General features: G+C 45.1%; 1 protein-coding gene across 1 annotated transcript in view; it reads right to left on the bottom strand.

The window, feature by feature from the left end:
* LOC121465104 (radial spoke head 10 homolog B) overlaps nucleotides 1-18,744 on the bottom strand; it is a 50,125-nt gene extending 31,381 nt beyond the window's left edge. The window contains exons 1-11 of the mRNA XM_041678284.1: nucleotides 18,497-18,744; nucleotides 16,234-16,309; nucleotides 13,390-13,458; nucleotides 10,811-10,984; nucleotides 7,985-8,070; nucleotides 6,198-6,318; nucleotides 3,987-4,163; nucleotides 3,157-3,271; nucleotides 2,009-2,160; nucleotides 953-1,142; nucleotides 21-135 (exon numbers count right to left, since the gene is read on the bottom strand). Of these exons, the coding sequence (XP_041534218.1) occupies nucleotides 21-135; nucleotides 953-1,142; nucleotides 2,009-2,160; nucleotides 3,157-3,271; nucleotides 3,987-4,163; nucleotides 6,198-6,318; nucleotides 7,985-8,070; nucleotides 10,811-10,984; nucleotides 13,390-13,458; nucleotides 16,234-16,309; nucleotides 18,497-18,744 (1,523 nt within the window). The remainder of the gene's footprint in view (nucleotides 1-20; nucleotides 136-952; nucleotides 1,143-2,008; nucleotides 2,161-3,156; nucleotides 3,272-3,986; nucleotides 4,164-6,197; nucleotides 6,319-7,984; nucleotides 8,071-10,810; nucleotides 10,985-13,389; nucleotides 13,459-16,233; nucleotides 16,310-18,496) is intronic.
* Between the last annotated feature and the right edge of the window lie 283 nt (nucleotides 18,745-19,027).

Below are 19,027 nucleotides of genomic sequence, written 5' to 3'. Positions count from 1 at the left end.
GACACAGACATGGCACTTACTGGAACTCTTTGTGATGGATGTGGTGAGCCAACTGGAGGAGGTAATTGAGGAATGTTCTTAAGAGTATAGTTCTGAATGGAGAGTGGATTTCTTCGATTGGTATGCCATTATAGACTGAAAGAAAACTGTTGGTGAGATCGCTACTGTGCAGAAGAGCTCCAGTTACATTATGAGACATTTACAAGAGGCAGGTGGATCTCAGGGAGTTCCAGGCCAGACAGGGCTGTTACACAGAAAGACCCTGTCTTGAAAGACTCCTCCAAAAGATAATTTCATGCATGTATATAATGTGCTTCATCAAACACATACCCTTATTTCCTGCCCTCCAATTCCTCTCCTATTATCCCCATCACCAACTTCATGTGCTTCTTTTTAAAACCCACTGAGTTCCCTTAATGCTGCCTCTATGTGAGTGGGAATAAGACCATCTACTTGACTATGGTTAGCTGGTCAAGGACCACATCCCTGAAGCAAACTGACTCTCCCTCCTTCAGCAGCCATCAGTTGCTAACGGCTCTTCAGCTAGGGGTGAGATTTCATGGGCCCCTCCCCATCTGTGTTGGAATCTGGGCTGGCTTGGCCTTATGCAGGTCTTGCCATGCAGTTGCAGCTGCTGTGAGTTTGCATGTGCAGTGGCCCTATCATGCCTGGCAAATTCCTTTTCACTATAGATGTCCACTACCTTTGGCTCTCGGAATCTTTCCATTCCCTCTTTTACAATGACCCATAAGAACAGATACCCAATCTTGCAAGATTGTTATTAAAAGCCTCACGTCCACTGTATCCTTTTGTCTCTATGTCTATTGGTTTGGGTTTGGGCAGACGCGTTTGTTCCTCACACTGAGCCATCTCCCCATATTCTCTCTCACCACTTCTTGGCTTGTTTCCAGGTAGCAGTAACCGAGAGAGGACGAGAACCCGGGATACTCACCACTTAGCACCCTGTCCATATCTGCAAGGGTGATATTGTGATGGTGAAACCTACAGTCTTTCAGAAATCTCCAGAAGTGAAGCTTGGTCATGAGAAAGGTGTTATCCAGAGAGTGGTCACACCCGAGGCCGCTGTAGAAGCAGTAGATTCTCCTTAACTCTGAAATGTTCCTCAGGACTGCGTATTCCACCTGAAAAGGAGGTCGCGCATGGGACCCAACTGTGCCTCATTAGAACAAAACTAAGAGGCTGGAGAGATGGCTCAGAGGGTAAGGGGGCCTGAGCTCAGTTCCTAGCACCCACATTGGCTGGGATTACAGTATTTGCCATCATGCACAGTGGGTCTCTTTTCTTTTTTAGATTTTTAAATGTTTACGTGTATAGATGTTTTCCTGAACATATGTCAGTACACCATAAGCACACAGCACCAGTGGAGCTAGAAGGTATTGGAGCCCCTGTAACTGGAGTTACAGCTGCTTGTTAGCTACTGTGTAGGTGCTGGGAATTGAACCTGGGGCTTCTGGAAGAGCAGCTCTTAACCACTGGGCTATCTCTCATATCCAGCATAGTAGGCTTCTTTCTCCTGCCTCTTTTATTATTTTTAGATTTATTTATTCTATTTTTCATGTATTAAGTGTTTTGCCTGCATGTACCTATGTGTAACATGTATGTGACTAGTCCAAAGGCACAGAATCCCCTGGAACTGAGTTACAGATGGTTATGAGCCACCATGTTAGTGCTAGGAACCAAAGCCAGGTTCTCTCCAAAAGCAACAAATACTCCTCACAGAGCCATCTCTCCAGTCCCACAATAGGTTTCTTGATTCCTAGGGAGTCCAGAATTTTCTGACCCCACCTTCCATGAATGGGAGGTGATCACAGTCCTGGGCTTCAGTTGGCTCTGAGGCCCTAGGCAATGCCACTGAGTGCTTCCCTCTCACAAAACCTGCTCACTACAGGGTTCCTGTGCAGATTGAGATGGTCTAGAGAGAGCATCCCCCAGGAACGCAGCAGACAGAAACAGTGCCTAAAATGTATAATGGTAAAGGGGATTTTACCTGCTTCTTTTCTTCTTCTTGGGTTTCCTCAGGGTACATGTCCAGTAACAAATTTAAGTCCAGTTCAATACTGGATCCTAACACAGAATGGCTTTTGCTGCCGTCCAACTTTCGCAGGGTCTCTAATGAATGAAGCAAATATGGGGGAAGACTGTGAAAAGCAATGATAATGTGGGCTGGAAAGAAGGCAGCTCAAGGATTTGGCTGCTCTTCGGAGGACCTGAGTTTAGTTCCTAGCACCCATGACAGGCCACTCATGACTGTCTGTAGCTCCAGCTCTAGGGGGTCCAGCAATTTCTTCTGGTCTCTGAGAGCACCACAGACATGGACATGTACATAAATATAAATAAATCTTTCAAAGAAATCCTTTCGTTGTCACATCAGAATGGTTGTTTATCAAAATGTGATTGAAGAGTGCTCAACAACCATGCATTGCGGCACAGGCTATGCACCAGCCGCCAAGGAAGCTGAGGCAGGAGGATTCTATGTTCAAGACCAGCCTGTGCTACAGAGAAACTTTAAGGACAGCCTGGACAGCTTATACTCCTTTTCAAAATTAAAAAATAAGGGTCACTGTGATGGCTCAGTAAGGAAAGATGTTTACTGCCAAAGTGAATGACCTGTGTTTGATCCCTGGGACCTACGGGGTGAAAGGACAAATGGGCTTCCCCAAGTTGTCCTCTGATGACCACATGCATACACACAAACAGCAAATAGAGACATTTTTAGATGAAAAGTTCAAAAGGAGGGCGTGGAAACAGTTCAGTGGTAGAGCACTAGCAGTTCCCACAGTAATGCAGCTCAGCTGGTAGAGGGCTTAGCTCACACACATAAAGCCCTGGTGCCATCTCCAGCACCACATAAACTGGGCACAGTGGTGCACTCCTGCCATCCTGCACTTGGGAGGTGGAGGATGGAGGGTCAGGAGTTCAAGGTCATTCTTGGCTAGTCAGTGAGTTCAAGGCCAGCCTGGACTACAAAAGTGACTTCCAGGATAGCCAGGACTGTTACACAGAGAAACTCTGTCTCAAAAAGAAAAGCAAACAAATAAATACATAAATAAAAGATATTAGTTTACTTTCACCCACCAGGCTCCCTATCAGTACTGGCAGAAGATCCCCGAGGCGGCCGGCTCCTTTGGGAGACATCTGACCGACGGTCCAGGCTGCGTGTGTAATCGATTTCATTTTCAAGGTACTGTGCAATGTGGTCATTGGAAAACAGACCTTCATACACTCGTCCGTTCTTGAAAGTTATCTTGCCCTATGGAACACAATGTCAGATGGTGCGGGAGAGGTATTATTCAGTGTTCATCAGGGGAGTTTTCAAGGGTTTGGATGTTTTGAAGATATGTACTTAGATCACGAAGAATCATCGTCCATTGGGTTTCATATCAGGGTTCCTCCTTCTCTCCTCCTCTTCCTCTTTTTCCAATCTCTCCCCAAGTTTAATCACCTCCAGGCCACAGAATAAACTTATTAACTTTCTGAACGGCCAGCAGAGGGCCCATCTCAGTAGGTACCAACTTCCCTGCTATCTGTCAACCCCAGGATGGTAAGCACTGAGTGAGGTGGACAGACGACCCAGTTCAGCTCTGGGAAATGAGTTGCTTTTCCTTTTCTTAGTGGGTGTGCAATGTGAAGCCTGGAATCATGGGAGAGGGGCAACACAAGGGTAAAGCTGTCAAGTGGGTAGATAGGAAGTGCTGACGTCACTAAGTTAATAGTGCAAGCCAGCCCCAAAGCCCACCTTGCCATTATATATGAAAATTTAAGCTAGATGGTAACTTGCAACTAGCACCCTCATTTATTTGTATACACATATAACAAAAACTGATTAATTCATTTCTGATACCCAGGAAGTAGGTGTTATAAGTAGCTCTAAATGCATGTCATCACCTAACTAAAATAGTTATCTTTACAAAATGAAATGCAGCTTACCAGACACACCCTCACCATATTTCACCAGCTATGCTCACCCTGCCATGCTTTTTGTTGGAAACCCATTCTCCCTCATACATTGCTCCACTGGCATAGTAAAACTTCCCATGTCCGTGACGGAATCCGTTTACAAATGCTCCTATGTATTCGTTTCTCAAAGGATACTGAGAGTTGGGGATTCTCTTTAGAAACCATGTGTATGTTCCAAAGCCGTTCTGAAAAGGAAACACCTTGTCAGCATACAATCCTCAGAATGCCCCCCCTTTACCTACACTCAGATTATGGCAAAGACACTGATAATTTGAAGGGGTAGAGCACACGGACCTAGAACCAGGGCTGGGCTCAGCTTCAGCTCAGCCAACTACTAGCTGTCTTTAGACCTATGGCAAATGGTTTGAGCCCTTTATAAAATTGTAAAAAGGAAATAGCATCTATCTTGTAGGCTGGATCAAAGAAAGCTGCATGAGACCATTACAGAAGACTAAATAATAGATAGAACAGCGACTACCAAGTGTGGTGGAGGGCAGTAAATCGCAACTTTGGGTTTTGTTCTAGCTTCTCCTCTGTTGCTGAGATAAAACACCCCGATGGAAATAGAAAACACTATCCTGAGTGAGGTATCCCAGACCCAAAAAAGATGATCATGGGATGTACTCACTCATAATTGGTTTCTAGCCATAAATAAGGGTCACGGAGTCTACAATAGGTGAATCTAAAGAAGCTAAGTAAGAAGGGGAACCCAAGGAAAAACATATAGTTATCCTCTTGGCTAAGGGAAGTAGACAAAATTGCCGGGGAGAAAATTGGGATCTTGGGGGTGGGGTGGGATGGGGGTAAGGGGAGATGGGGCGAGAAAAGGGAGAAGGGAAGGAGGTCGGGCCTTGGGAAAACAGGAGGATTGGGATAAAGGAAGGTTGGACAGGGAAGCACGGAACCACAATTCTTAGTTAAGGGAGCCACTTTAGGGTTGGCAAGAGACCTGACCCTAGAGGGGCTCCCAGGTGCCCAAGCTGAGGTCCCCAGTTAGTTCCTTGGGCAGTTGAGGAAAGGGAACCTGAAATGACCCTATCCTAGAGCAATACTGACGAATATCTTGCATATCATCATAGAACCTTCATCTGGTGATGGATGGAGATAGAGACAGAGACCCACACTGGAGCACTGGACTGAGCTCCCAAGGTCCCAATGAGGAGCAGAAGGAGGGAGAACATGAGCAAAGAAGTCGGGACCACGAGGGATGCACCCACCCACTGAGACAGTGGAGCTGATCTACTGAGAGCTCACCAAGACCAGCTGGACTGTGACTGAAAAAGCATGGGATAAAACTGGACTCTCTGAACATGGCGAACAATGAGGGCTGATGAGACGCAAAGGACAATGGCATGGGGGTTTGATCCTACGTAATGTGATGGCTTTGTGGGAGCCTAGCCAGTTTGGATGTTCACCTTCCTAGATATGGACGGAGGTGGGAGGTCCTAGGTCTTAACACAGGGCAGAAAACCCTGACTGCTCTTTGGACTGGAGAGGGAGGGGGAAAGGAGTGGGGGGAGGGGGACAAGGGTGGGAGGATGGGGCGTAGGGTGGGAGGAGGGGGAGGGAAATGGGAGGCTGGGAGGAGGTGGAAACTTGTTTTTGTTTTTTTTTCTCCTTTTCTCAATAAAAAAAGAAAAGAAAGAAAAAAAAGAAGCACAGAATTTGAAAGACAGAAAGGATTGGTATATGAGAGGGTTTGGAGGGAGAAAAGAAAAGGAAGATATGGTGTCATTATATTGCAATCTCTTTAAAAAAATATTAAAATGTTTTCATCTTTTCCTTAAAAAAAAAAAAACCGACAAAAGCACCCTGGGGGAGGAGGAGGGTTTGGACGACGTCACTCCAGGGAGGCTACAGTGGCAGAAGCTTGAGACAGCGGGTCACACTGCATCCCTAGTCAAGGCAGAGCGCAATGGATGCGTGCACAGCTAGCTTTCTCCAGTTAATAGAGTACAGATCCTTGGCCAGGGAACGGTCCCTTCCACAATTAAGATAGGTGTTCCCACATCAATGAAAGTATCAAAATAGTGTATCCCAGGCTCTCCCAGAGGCCCATCTCACAGGTGACTCTAGATCCTGCGAGCCAGCAGGCAGTTAACACTATCCATTACGAGTTTCTTAGAGAAGCTGTGTTTAAATGTCAGCTGCCACACGGTATGACTCTGGTCAGCCCCGCCCACCTCAGGCTGCGACCCAGGCGATGGGCAGGTGCCTACCTGGATCCCCTTCTCCCAGTGGCCAGTGTACTCCTCGTTTGTGGTCAGCCACCTCATTCTGCCTTCCCCATGACGCATATTGTTTTCCCACTGGCCTTCATATATGTTTCCTGACTTGTAGCTGGGACCAAAGAAGCCAATGATGAACAACTAGTTCACACAGACAACATTTGCCTTTAATGCCCTTCAACTCACCCCTAAAACCACTTCTCAGAAAATACAACCCAGGACACTGTTCTCAGTACTGACAACTAGCAGTACCTGGTTGGCAAAAAATATTCATATTAGGGAGTGAAATGATTCCCTTTATTAAAGAGTGAGGATTTACATCTTTTAGAAACAACTCTTATTGTTTTGTGATTAATTAACATTTCATCACTAAATACTATCAATTTTGGGCATGTATGTGGTATGTGCACTTGTGCGAGTGGAGACCCAAGGCTGACACCAGGTGTATTTCCTCTGTTGTTTTTCATCTTTATTCTTTGAGACAGGATCTCTCGCTGAACCTGAAGCTCACCAATTTGGTGGGATAGGGTGTTTTTAATAAGTTTTAAGGATCCTCCTCTGCTCCCCTGTGCTGAGGTTACAGGCACATGCTACTATACCCAGCATTTTTTTAAGATTTATTTATTTATTCATGTGTATGAGTGCTCTGTCTCCATGTATGACTCTATGCCAGAAGAGAACATCAGATCCCACTATGGATGGTTATGAGCCATCATGTGGGTGCTGGAAATTGAACTCAGGACCCCTGGAAGAGCAGCCAGTGCTCTTGACTGCTGAGTTATTCTCTCCCTCCCCCTCTCCCACTTTCCTTTGAGACAGGGTTTCACTGTGTAGCCCTGGCTAGCCTCGAACTCACTCTGTAGACCAGGCTAGCCTCGAGCTCAGAGATGCACCTGCCTCTGCCTTCCGAGTGCTTGGATTAAAGGTGTGTGCCATCACTGCCTGGCTATTCCCGGCATCTTATGTGAGTGCTGGGGATTTGTTAGACCCCATGCTTTCCTGGCATGACCATTACCAACTGATGCACCTCCCTAGCCCAGTAATTAAGAGCACTTGCTACTCTTCCACAGGACCAGGGTTCCATTCCCCAGCATCCCCGATGGACAATTCACAACCACCTGTAATTCCAGCTTGAGGAGACCTGACACACCCCTCTGGATTCAAAGGCACCAATACATATGTGCAAACACATATACACATAAATAAAAAAAATCTTAAAAAAACATATAGCCCTGCTGGGCATGAGGTACAGGTTTGTAATTACAACCCTTGGGAGGCAGAAAAAGGAGACTCTGGAGTTCACGGTCAGCAAGAACTTGTACATAAAGAGCCAACAGGGCAGGGGCTGTAGCTCAGTGGTAGAGGGCTTGCTCAGCATGTCCAGGCCTTGGGTTCAATCCCTAGCACTGCCAAAACGAAAATAACAACAACAAATGACTATCAGCTCACTCCAAAACCAAGCAAAAAATATTGCTGTTCCTCAGAAAACATTCAGGAATGTGATCTGTGATGAATGCAGAGGACAGAGGAAGGCAATTTCTACTTATAACTGAGTGAAATGTACCATCAGACGCTTAGTATGTTTTTACGAGTTTCCCACAGGACGTTTTCATTATTATGGAGAGTCTACCTGGAGTAATTGAAATCTCCACTGTACTTGGACGGAAAATGTGTTCTCCGTCGTTTCTGCACCTTATCTTTAGCCTGGGTGAGAATGAAGTGAGCCTCTAAAAGCTTTTCGCCCACAACCCAAATGTGGAGGGAAAGGTTGCACCTACCATCTTATTCCCCAGCCCTTTTTGATGTTGTATACCCAGTCTCCCTCATACCAAGAGGTTCCCTCTTGATTGTAATAGATGGAGCCCTAAAACAAACAATATTAGGAGAAATCAAGACTCATGATGCAAATCCTCTTGGAAACATAAAGATCAGACATGCAAATCTAAGAACTATAAACTATGCAGAAGTCAATATCACAGTTGCCAAGACACATAACCCATAATGCTTTGGTTTTGCAGACCAAGTGAGCTAGGGAAATGTGGGTAAAAGTGCTTCTTATGCAAGCAGGAGGATCTGAGTTCAGATTCCAGAATCCACAGAAACAAGCTGGACACCCAGTGTAAACAACTGCCATCCCAGCACTCCTGCTAGGAAATGGGAGATGGAGACAGGGGACCCTCCAGGAGCACAGGGCTGCAGCTAGCACTCTGTACACATCCGTGAATAACAAGAGACCTGCTGCAAATGAGGTGAAAGAGGAGGACATGCACCCGAGGTTGTCCTCTGACCTTCATATGCACACCATGAAGAAGCACACGAACACTCATAAAGTGTGTACACCAACATCACAAGTCAGCCACTTCTTGTGCGAGTCAGACATATGTTTTTAGGGGAGAAACACCTTGCAGAAACAACTCAATGGAGGGATTACTTATTTTGGTTTGTGGTTTCAGAGATTTCAGTCCATCTGCCTCAGTTCTGTTAGTCAGGGGCCAGTGGAGAGGCAGAGTGTCATGGCAGTAATCATTTGGCAGGAGCAGCTCATCTGTGACAGACAGGAAGTACAGAGGAGCAGGAAAGGGCCAGGGACAAGCTAGTTCCCAAATTGCCAGCTCCCAGTACCTGCTTTCTCAAGCTAGGTCTCACCTCCTGTCAGGGCCATCCAACCCTTTGACATTGAGACTTGATATTGCTATCTATAAGTATGTTAGGTCTTATTCATGGTATCTGGGGATAAATAGGGCCCAAAGTTCACACATTGACCATGCCTGTTTTCCAGAAACTCCCAATTAGGACCATCAGCTAGAGGCCAAGTCCCTCACACATGAGCCTATGAGGAACATTTCCTAGTCACACCAATACATGTCTGAATAATAAAATGTTCTAAGAAGGCATGGATCAGATAGAGAATCCCATCTTCAGTTAGGCATGGTGGCTCATACCTATAATCCCCACACTTAGGCAGTGAGGCAGAAAGATCACCCCCCAAGTTGGAGACCAGCCTGGGATACAGGGTAAGAGCCTGTTTCAAAACAAACAAAGGTAACTCATCAGGGAAAAGGTGCTTTCCTCCTAGTCCTGTGACCTTAGACCCACATGGTAGAGAGAATCAACGTCTACAAACTGTCTTCCGACCTCCACATGCACATCATGGAGTGCGTATGTGTGTCTGTGTGTGTACTTGCACATGTGTACACACACATATAATTAAATGTAATAAAAAGATGAAAATAGCTCAAATGTCCATTAACAGATGAATAGACAAATTATAGTACATATTTACAATCAACTATTACCAACACAAGTCACAACTTAGATGAATCTTGAAAATATTATGCTTAGTGAAACAGCTAGGCACAAAAGGTCACATATTATTTGATTCCATTTATACAAAAATGACTGTTATAGTTTGGATATAAAATGTCCCCGACAAGTTCAGTGCTTAATACTTAGTTTCCAGTTGCCAGTGTTATTTTGGAAGGTTCTGGAAACTTTAGAAGATTGGGGCCTATGGGGAGGAGTAGGTCACTGAGGGGTGCATTCTTGGGGGCTGTTGCATCTTGTGCTGGCTCCATCTCTCTTCCTCCTGTCTACCATGAGGCAGCAGTCTCTACAGGCTTCCACCACTGTCATATGTGATAGGCCAGGAACAGCACCATTGGCCATGGACTGAACCCTCTGAAACTGTGAGCCAAAAGCTATCTTTTCCTTCCTCGGTTGATTCTGTTAAGTTGTTATTGCTGGTAGTAGTGGTGGGTTGTTTTGTTTTCTTTTGAGACAAGGTTTCCCTATGTCCTTTGGCTGGCCTGGAACTCGCTCTGTAGATCAGGTTGACCTCAAACTCACAGACATATACCTGCCTTTGCCTCACAAATGCTGGGATTAAAGGTGTGCCACCCGAGCAAGGAACTCAGGACCGTGAGGGGTGCACCCACACACTGAGACAATGGGGATGTTCTATCGGGAACTCACCAAGGCCAGCTGGCCTGGGTCTGAAAAAGCATGGGATAAAACCGGACTCACTGAACATAGCGGATAATGAGGACTACTGGAGAACTCAAGAACAATGGCACTGGGTTTTTGATCCTACTGCACGTACTGGCTTTGTGGGAGCTTAGGCAGTTTGGATGCTCACCTTACTAGACCTGGATGGAGGTGGGTAGTCCTTGGACTTCCCACAGGGCAGGGAACCCTGATTGCTGTTCGGGCTGATGGAGGGAGGGGGATTTGATTGGGGGAGGGGGAGGGAAATGGAAGGCGGTGGCAGGGAGGAGGCAGAAATCTTAAATAAATAAATAAATAAATAAAATAAATAAATAAAGGTGTGCCACCATGCCTGTCAAGGGTTTGTGTCACAGTGCCAAAACGTCTGACTGACACAATGTCTAAGAGGTAAACCCATACATATAGCAAGTAGATTGGTAAGCAATTGCTAGGGGTGTGGAGTGGGAGGGATGAGGGATGACTTCCTAATGTATATGTTTCATTTCATGGTGCTGAAAATGTTTTTAGTGATTATGGTTGTACAATGCTATGAATGGTTAAGTTTACATCACGTAGACATTTACATGGACGGGATTCTTTCACGGGTACACCTCACCTACCTTCCCATGTCTCTTGCCGTGACACCAGTGGCCTATGTAGGACACAGGCTGTGTGCCACACTTGAACATACCAAATCCATTCCTCATGCCGTTGATCACTTCTCCTTCGTATGTGCTGCCATCTGGCCATGTGTACACGCCATGGTTCATGGGGATATTCTTCACAAAGTCCCCCTAAAACAAAATGGCCACCAGAGTGACAGGAGAGGACAATGAAGGGACTCCACACCCAGGGGCTGTTTGAGAGTCTCCTGACCACTACTGACTGCCCCTGGTTCTTCTGTGGAAGTGGTGGGTGTGGCCTTCACATCCTCTTCTCCGTGTTCCCCATCCTCTCTCACCCTGTTCTTTCAGTGCATGGATGTTCAGGAAGAAGAAAGCTCTGAGAAGCAAGCAGGTGACCTGGTAATGTGGTGGCTGCCAATCCTGACCTTAACTTTAGTCTGTCAGGATCTACCTTGGAGAGGTCTGGATGACCATCCAGGTATTGATCACCCGTGGAAAACCTCTGTCTCACCATGGTTCACCAAAACATCCTGCAGATGTGTTCGTCAAGGGCCCACCTTACGAGCATCTTCTGAAAACCTCACTGTGTGCTGGTGGAGGGTGCCTCATTGTGAGCAGCTCATGGTGATGTGCGCCATGGCCCAAAGATGTGAGGTTCTCTCCCAGAGCGGTTCTGTTGGTAATGTTGGTAGTGGTGCTGGGAATGAACGTGGGCTCCCCACGTGCTAAGCTGGTGCTCTGCCACAACTCTAAGACTAGGAATTCACTAGATAATCATCAGTCACTAGAGGACACAGCCATTGGCGTTGGCCATTGGCCAAATAGCATATTGGTGCTCCCTGGCTCAATAAACCTGAGAATGTCTCAAGAGCCACCATCTTACCCATGAACTCCCTTTGCTGGGCTGATCGTGGAGGATTCTGTGCTTGCAAAGGAGAACCCTCAACCTCCAGAGAACTTCCAGAGACAGTGAAGCAGAAGGACCTGCCTGGCAAAACCACCACTCAGGGCTCAGAAACCTTGAGTGCTGGTTGCAGGCTAGGTGGGTGTGTCATGGAAAGGGAGTTCTCTCAGAAAGCCAGGCCCTAACACACTGCCCTCCTGTGCCCATTCCTCTGCAGCTCCTGTCCCACTGCCCAGCTGTCATTTGAATGCATGTGCTATATGCATGTGCCTTAAATATCTCTGCTACCATTTACGAACACCATGACATTAGTAACTCTGCGGTAGACATTTCTAGAACAGCACTTCAGGCACTCACAGGCTTTGTGGGTGGGAGCTGAAACTGGCACTGTCTCTTGGAGGGCAAATCTGTTCTCAGTTCTCACAGTCAGTTTAAAAATACCCACTTCCCCTCAGCCCAGCAACCCAGATGGTCTTTGTGAAACCCCCATAATGGAATACGTGCAGTCAGTATAAACAGATCTCTGTGGATGGGTACGGCTTACTTAGGAAAGAATAAAGGAATAAAAGAGACTATGTAAACTGTGCCTATACAAAGCATGAGGGAATTAAACATACATCTGTGTGCTATACATGCAGAGAACATATAGATTACCACCAAACTCCATCCATGTGTGTTGCACACACACAGGACACCTCTAGAACAACAAATAACCAGCTACAGTGATTTCCAGACACCTGATGCAGTCATTAAGTCACTACACTGAACACCCAGGTTAGTCTCTGTACCCTTCTGTGCTCGGCACTTTGGTTCTGGGTTAACCCTAACCTTCTCATTTGTTTTTCTTTTTCTGAAATAGGGTCTTACTGTGCAGACTCAGGATGGCATGGAATTCAAAATCTCCTACCTCAACTTCCCAAGTGCTGGAATTACATGACACCAGTTCTGTCTGTGCTAACTTACTTGTTTTGTTTGTTGGCTTTTTTGTGACAGGGTCTCATTATATAGTTCTAGCTGTCCTGGAACTCACTATGTAGACCAGGCTGACCTCAAACCCACAGATATCTGCCTGCCTTCAAAACGCTGGAATTAAAGGTGTGCACCAACATGCCTAACCTAACTTACTTTTTGTTTGTTTGTTTTGCTTTTTGAAACAGGGTTTCCCTGTGTAGCCTTAGCTGTCCTGGAACTCACTCTGTAGACCAAGCTGGCCTTGAACTCACAGAGATCTACCTGCCTCTGTCTCCTGAGTGTTGGGATTAAAGGCGTGCACCACCACTGCCTGGCCTAACTTACTTTTGTAAAAATAGTATTATCTAGATGGCTAGAGAGATAGTTCAACAGTTAAGAGCATGTATTGCTCTTTTAGAGAACATGAGTGCAGTTACCAGTATTCATATCATATCATCCCAATTGCATGTGACTCCATCTCCAGAGGAATCAATAGCCTCTTCTGGCCTCTGAGAGGACTTGAACTCACTGGACATAGCAACATGCAGACAAGCGCTCTCTCTCTCTCTCTCTCTCTCTCTCTCTCTCTCTCTCTCTCACACACACACACACACACACACACACACAATTTAAAAAATAAAAGTGAATTCTTTAAAAATAGTGTAGTACATTGACCATTAAACTCTACAGTTGACTCTAACCCATGATGCTGCTTTACCTCATATTTCAGTCCATCAGCCCAGATATAAGTCCCTTGTCCATGCATCAGCCCTTCTGAAAACATACCCTAAGAAAGAAACAACAGTGGACCTTAGACGGGAGCTGCGGCTCATCGGAGACTGGAATTCTGTTCATCCCTTTACCCACGGGAGTGTGCTGGCTGCCTGGGACAGCAGCAGGGTGACTGCTCTGAGCATACACCGCACGGTGATCCAGCCCAGCCAGGAAGGATCCCAGGAGGCGTTTAAAACACTCTTAAAACTCAGATCTGATCACCAGAGGCATTTTCTCCTAAGTAAGTGCCTGGAAAATATCTGAACTGTGGCCCAAAAGAATCCAAATACCTTTGATTTTGCACTTTGATCCTTCAGGATTGGGGCTGAGGATGAAGTTCAATGGTTGAATGACTGACTAGCATGTTCAAGGCCCTGGGCCCTATCCCCTACATTGTAAAAATAAAACCAAACCGAAGCCATATATATGTGTGTGTGTGTGTGTGTGTGTGTGTGTGTGTGTAATTTATATATATATATATTACATACATATATATGTATATATATTACATACATATACTCTTACTGGAAATGATCAGTGTTCATGTGCACATGTCTGTGTCCTGACAGACACATACATGTATGGCTATGTATGTACGTGTGCATAATTTAGGCTCAAGGGGATCCAGTGCTCTCTTTTGGCCTCCATGGGCATCTGCTCACATACACATAAGATTTAAAAATCTTTAAGAAGTATTCTACCATAATAAACACCTATTTCTGATAATCTGAATGAATGAAAACGAATATCTTAATTGTGTCCTACAAATAATGTGGATATGTTCAAGGCCACTAGACTGTCTACTTAAAAGGGTTAAAATAACAAATGTTGGGTATGCTTCAAGTTTTTTAAAAATTTGTCTTGTATTTTGGTGTGGGTCCTACAATGATGAAAGTCATAGAGTAATACATAAAAATTTATAAGTGAAAGCAGTTCCAACTGTACTCTATCATTGTGTGGTTAACATGTAAGAATCGATGGACCTGTTCAAAGAACAGAAGAAACCATGCTACCTGAGTGTGTTTATAGCAAAATGACAGTGAGACTGAGGGTGCTCTTTAGGGTTCATCGGTTTTTATTTTCGCAGTGCCAGGCATGGAGCCAGGGGTTTGTGCACGTTCGGCAAGTGCTCTACCATTGTGCTACCCTACCCCAGGCCTGAGGCTCTGCTCATCGCAGTAGGCCTGAGTTCCATCTCTGTTGTTGTGATAAAGCAACTTGGAGAGAGGATTGATTTGGCTCACACTTCCAGCTCACAGTCCACTGAGTCAGGACAGAACTCGAGAGGGAACTTGAAGCAGAAACCACGAAGGAATGCTGATGGCTTTTACTTATCTAGCTTCCTTTATTTTCTGTTTTTAAGAGACAGGGATTCTCTGTAGCTTTGGAGCCTGTCTTGGAACTAGCTCTTGTAGACCAGGCTGGCTTCGAACTCACAGAGATCTGCCTGCCTCTGCCTCCTGAGTGCTGGGATTAAAGGTATGTGCCACCATCTCCTGGATTATCTAGCTTTCTTATACCACTCAGGACCACCTGCCTAGGGGATAACACCACCTAATATATCAAATATATGGTCCCTCCTACATCAGTCAACGATCAACACAATCCCCCACATACATGCCTATAAGCCAAATTGATCTGGATGATCCCTCAACTGAGACTTCCTTCTTAGGTGACTCTAGGCTATGTCAAGTTAACAATTAAAACTAGAGCAACCTCTGTGTTAAATCTGTAGACCGAACCAAATACAGATAAAAGACATTTGGGGGAAAGAAGTCAGACTGTACTATGTAAGTTAGGACTACAACAACTGCATCTGTACTAGACACGTACTTTTTAAAAAAAGATCATCTCCCCTGAAAGGTACAGTCTAACAACTATTTCCATAGAATCTGGATTATATTCAGTATTGTAAATTGTGCAGACATTGTCAAGGAATATGTGAGGGCAGTGGGTGCAGGTTGGTGGCAGGGCACTTGGGTAGCACACCCAGGTCGCTATAGGCCCTGGATTCCATCCTCAGTACACCACAAGGACAAGCGACAACAAAATACTTGGGAGGATATGCATAGGCTCTTTTTTTTTTTAAAAGATTTTTTTTTGTTTTGTTTTTTCAAGACAGGGTTTCTCTGTGGTTTTGGAGCCTGTCCTGGAACTAGCTCTTGTAGACCAGGCTGGTCTCGAACTCACAGAGATCTGCCTGCCTCTGCCTCCTGAGTGCTGGGACTAAAGGCGTGCGCCACCACCGCACGGCCAAGATTTATTTTTATCTGTGTGCATGTGTGGCACACAGAAAGCGCAGTGCTTCCAGAGGCCAGAAGGGAGAATCACATCCCCTGGATTTGGAGGTACAGGTAGTTGTGAGCTGTCATTCTGATGCTGGGAAACAAACACTGGTCCTCTTCTACAAGAGCAACAAACGTTCTTAACTGTTGAGCCACCTCTCTAGCCCCAGTGGTATGTGCAGGGTCTATGCAAACACGACAGCATTTTGTGGGGGGGACTTAAGCATCCAACTTTGGCATTGAGCCTATGGATGATAGTTTTTTACCTAGTGACATATCTATGCCTTGCCAATAGTTGAAAATCAGGGAAAACACCCTAAAATAAGTCAGTTATACTGAGTCATACTTTACCTTAGGCAGGAGGGAGGGGTTCAGAATAAAAACAGTCTGTGGTAGTTCTGATGGTTTTAGAGGAATCGGAGGAATTCACTCAAGCCCTGAAAATCTAAGACTTTCAGCTCCCCCTTCCCCCAGCCTTCCTGGCTCCAGTAATTATGACTTACATGGTAGGTGTTTCCACCTTGAAAGACAGCGAAGCCTTCTCCCTCATACAGTCCTCGGATTTTCTCTCCTTCATAGCTACAAAGAAATAGAGTTCAAACTCATAAGTGGTGTGGGTAGAGCACATGGTACATCAGGGTCACGCAGCTGTCGGTGTGGTACATGGGTTCTGTCTGGGAAGAGGGACAGGATATTCTGGAGACAGAACCCAATGCTAGCTTTAAAACACTGTGAGTGGCTGGGCGGTGGTGGCACACGCCTTTAATCCCAGCACTCGGGAGGCAGAGGCAGACGGATCTCTGTGAGTTCGAGACCAGCCTGGTCTACAAGAGCTAGTTCCAGGACAGGCTCCAAAACCACAGAGAAACCCTGTCTCGAAAAAAACCAAAAAACCAAAACCAAAAACAAAAAACAACACTGTGAGTGCATTTAATACCCCAAACTATACATCTTATTTATTTCAATTTTTAAAAAAACTCTCTGTTTTTACAGAGAGATGGTTTATGTGTGCACATGAAAGTGATCTGGACTCGTCCTTTACTGCTCTTCCACCTCACCCATGAGGCAGGGTCTCTCAATCAAACCCTGAGCTTGCCGGTATGGCTAGTCTTCCTAGCCAGTTTGCTCTAGGGATTCCCTGTCTCTATCTTCCAAAGCCTGAATTATAGACTGGTGGACCACATGTTCACCTGGCGTTTACCTAAGTTTCTAGGATCTGACTTTGGTCCTTACGTTTGTATGGTCAGCAATTCAGCTACTGGGCCATCTTATTAGTCCCTGAATTATACATTTTAAATGGTCAAAATAGCAAATTTTATGTATTTTTACTGAAAACAAATTGTTCTTTGGGCTGCTAGCTCACAAAAAAATGACATGAATTAATTATGAAAAGCTCAATCTATAGCTTAGGCATGTCCCATTAGCCCTTATAACTTAAACTATCCCATTTGTATTTTTCTACATTTTGATTTGTGGCTTTTTATCTCTATTTCATCTTGCACCTCCTGTTTCTTCTCTGTGTCCTCTGGCATCTCTCTTGCTGCTTAGATTCATCTCTCTCTCTCTCTCTTTCTCTCTCTCTCTGCCCAGAAGTCCCACCTAACCTCTTCCTGCCTAGTTATTGGCCATTCAGCTATTTATTTATTTGTTTTTTTTTTTTTTTTTGATTTTCGAGACAGGGTTTCTCCGTAGCTTTTTGGTTCCTGTCCTGGAACTAGCTCTTGTAGACCAGGCTGGTCTCGAACTCACAGAGATCCGCCTGCCTCTGTGTCCTGAGTGCTGGGATTAAAGGCGTGCGCCACCACCACCCGGCTATCAGCTCTTTATTAAACCAAGCAGAAGGTGCCTTGGCAAAGATACATTTTCACAGTATACAAAAAGATTTTTCTACATTTTACTATGATAAAAACATTCTTGAAGGACTGGAGTGATGGTTCAGTGGTTGCTCTTGCAGAGAACCTGGGTTGGATTCCCAGGTGGTGGCTCACAACCACCTGTAACTCCAGTTCTAGGGGATCTGACGCTCTCTTCTGGCTTCTGTGGGCACTGCACACATGTGCACAGACAGACATGCAAGCAAACACTCATATACATAAAGATTAGAAAGAAATACATCTTTAAGAACCGTTTTTAAAAGGTTTTTAGGGAGCTGGGAAAATGACTCAGTTGATAAAATACCTGACACATAAACCTAAGGACCCGAGTTCAGATCCCCCGTGCCCACTTCGAGTCAGGTGCAAGAGCACACATCAGTCAGTAAACACACACCATGAAAATATAATGACCGAGTTCAGAGATCAACACCCATATTACAAAAATTTAAAAAAAGAAAGAACGGAAAGAAAAGCTAGGCATTGCTGTACACCTGTGTAATTCCAGCATCCCAGTGCTGGGGAGACAGAGTCAAGGATCTCTGGAGCTTGCTGGCCAGACCATCCAACCAAATCAGTGAGTTCCACACTCACACACAAAAGTGTTTTTGGAGGTAGAGAATTGCAGGATCATAAAACTGTATGTGCTAGGTGGTGGTGATGGTAGAGGTGCAGGCCTTTAATCCCAGCACTCAGGAGGCAGAGGCAGGCGAATCTCTGAGTTCAAAGCCAGTCTGGTTTACAGAGTGAGTTCCAGGATGACCAGGGATACACAGAGAAACCATGTCTCAAACAGACAAAACCACCACCACCACCACCAACAACAACAATAAAACACACTTCCATGTGACATTTGGCTAACAGAGACTGGCCCTGTCAGCCCCAAGAAAGTTACCTTTCCACAATGAGTTTTGTCAGGATGGGCTCTTCATACTGGGTTTCATCTTCATTCTGATACATATTTGCAGAGTCTCTTTTGGGAGCCAACTGCTTGAGTGGCATTTCCAATACTGGGAGGGCACCAGCAGGTACTTCTTGCTTCCCAGCGCCATCTTTGAAAGCCTCTGGGTTTTCCGAATTGGAGGACGGAGACCGGGCCGACTTATCGCCTTTCTTGTCTGCTTTTTTCTTTTCTTTCACCATGGCCTTTGGAAGAGGTAGAGTTTACCTTAGATACAGAGTTAGCCAACGATTCCTTTGGTAGGCTGAAGTGTTATTTCAAAGCATGCACGGGTTTTACCTGAAAAATTATGTCTATAAATACTTGGTTGTTTCAATCGTAAAAATTATTATCATTGTACTAAAGCCTGTGTAACAACAAATATCATTCATTTAGGTAAATAATTCAATTTCAATGTTGTATGACTGTTTAAACATGTTTAATATTAGAACCATTATAAAACATTATTTATTTCATTTACAATTT

This window comes from Microtus oregoni, unplaced genomic scaffold, assembly GCF_018167655.1.
Source record: "Microtus oregoni isolate MIOR12 unplaced genomic scaffold, Mior012 000029F_ref0000214, whole genome shotgun sequence".
Classification (NCBI taxonomy): domain Eukaryota; kingdom Metazoa; phylum Chordata; class Mammalia; order Rodentia; family Cricetidae; genus Microtus; species Microtus oregoni.
This window is presented reverse-complemented; position numbering and strand designations above follow the sequence as displayed.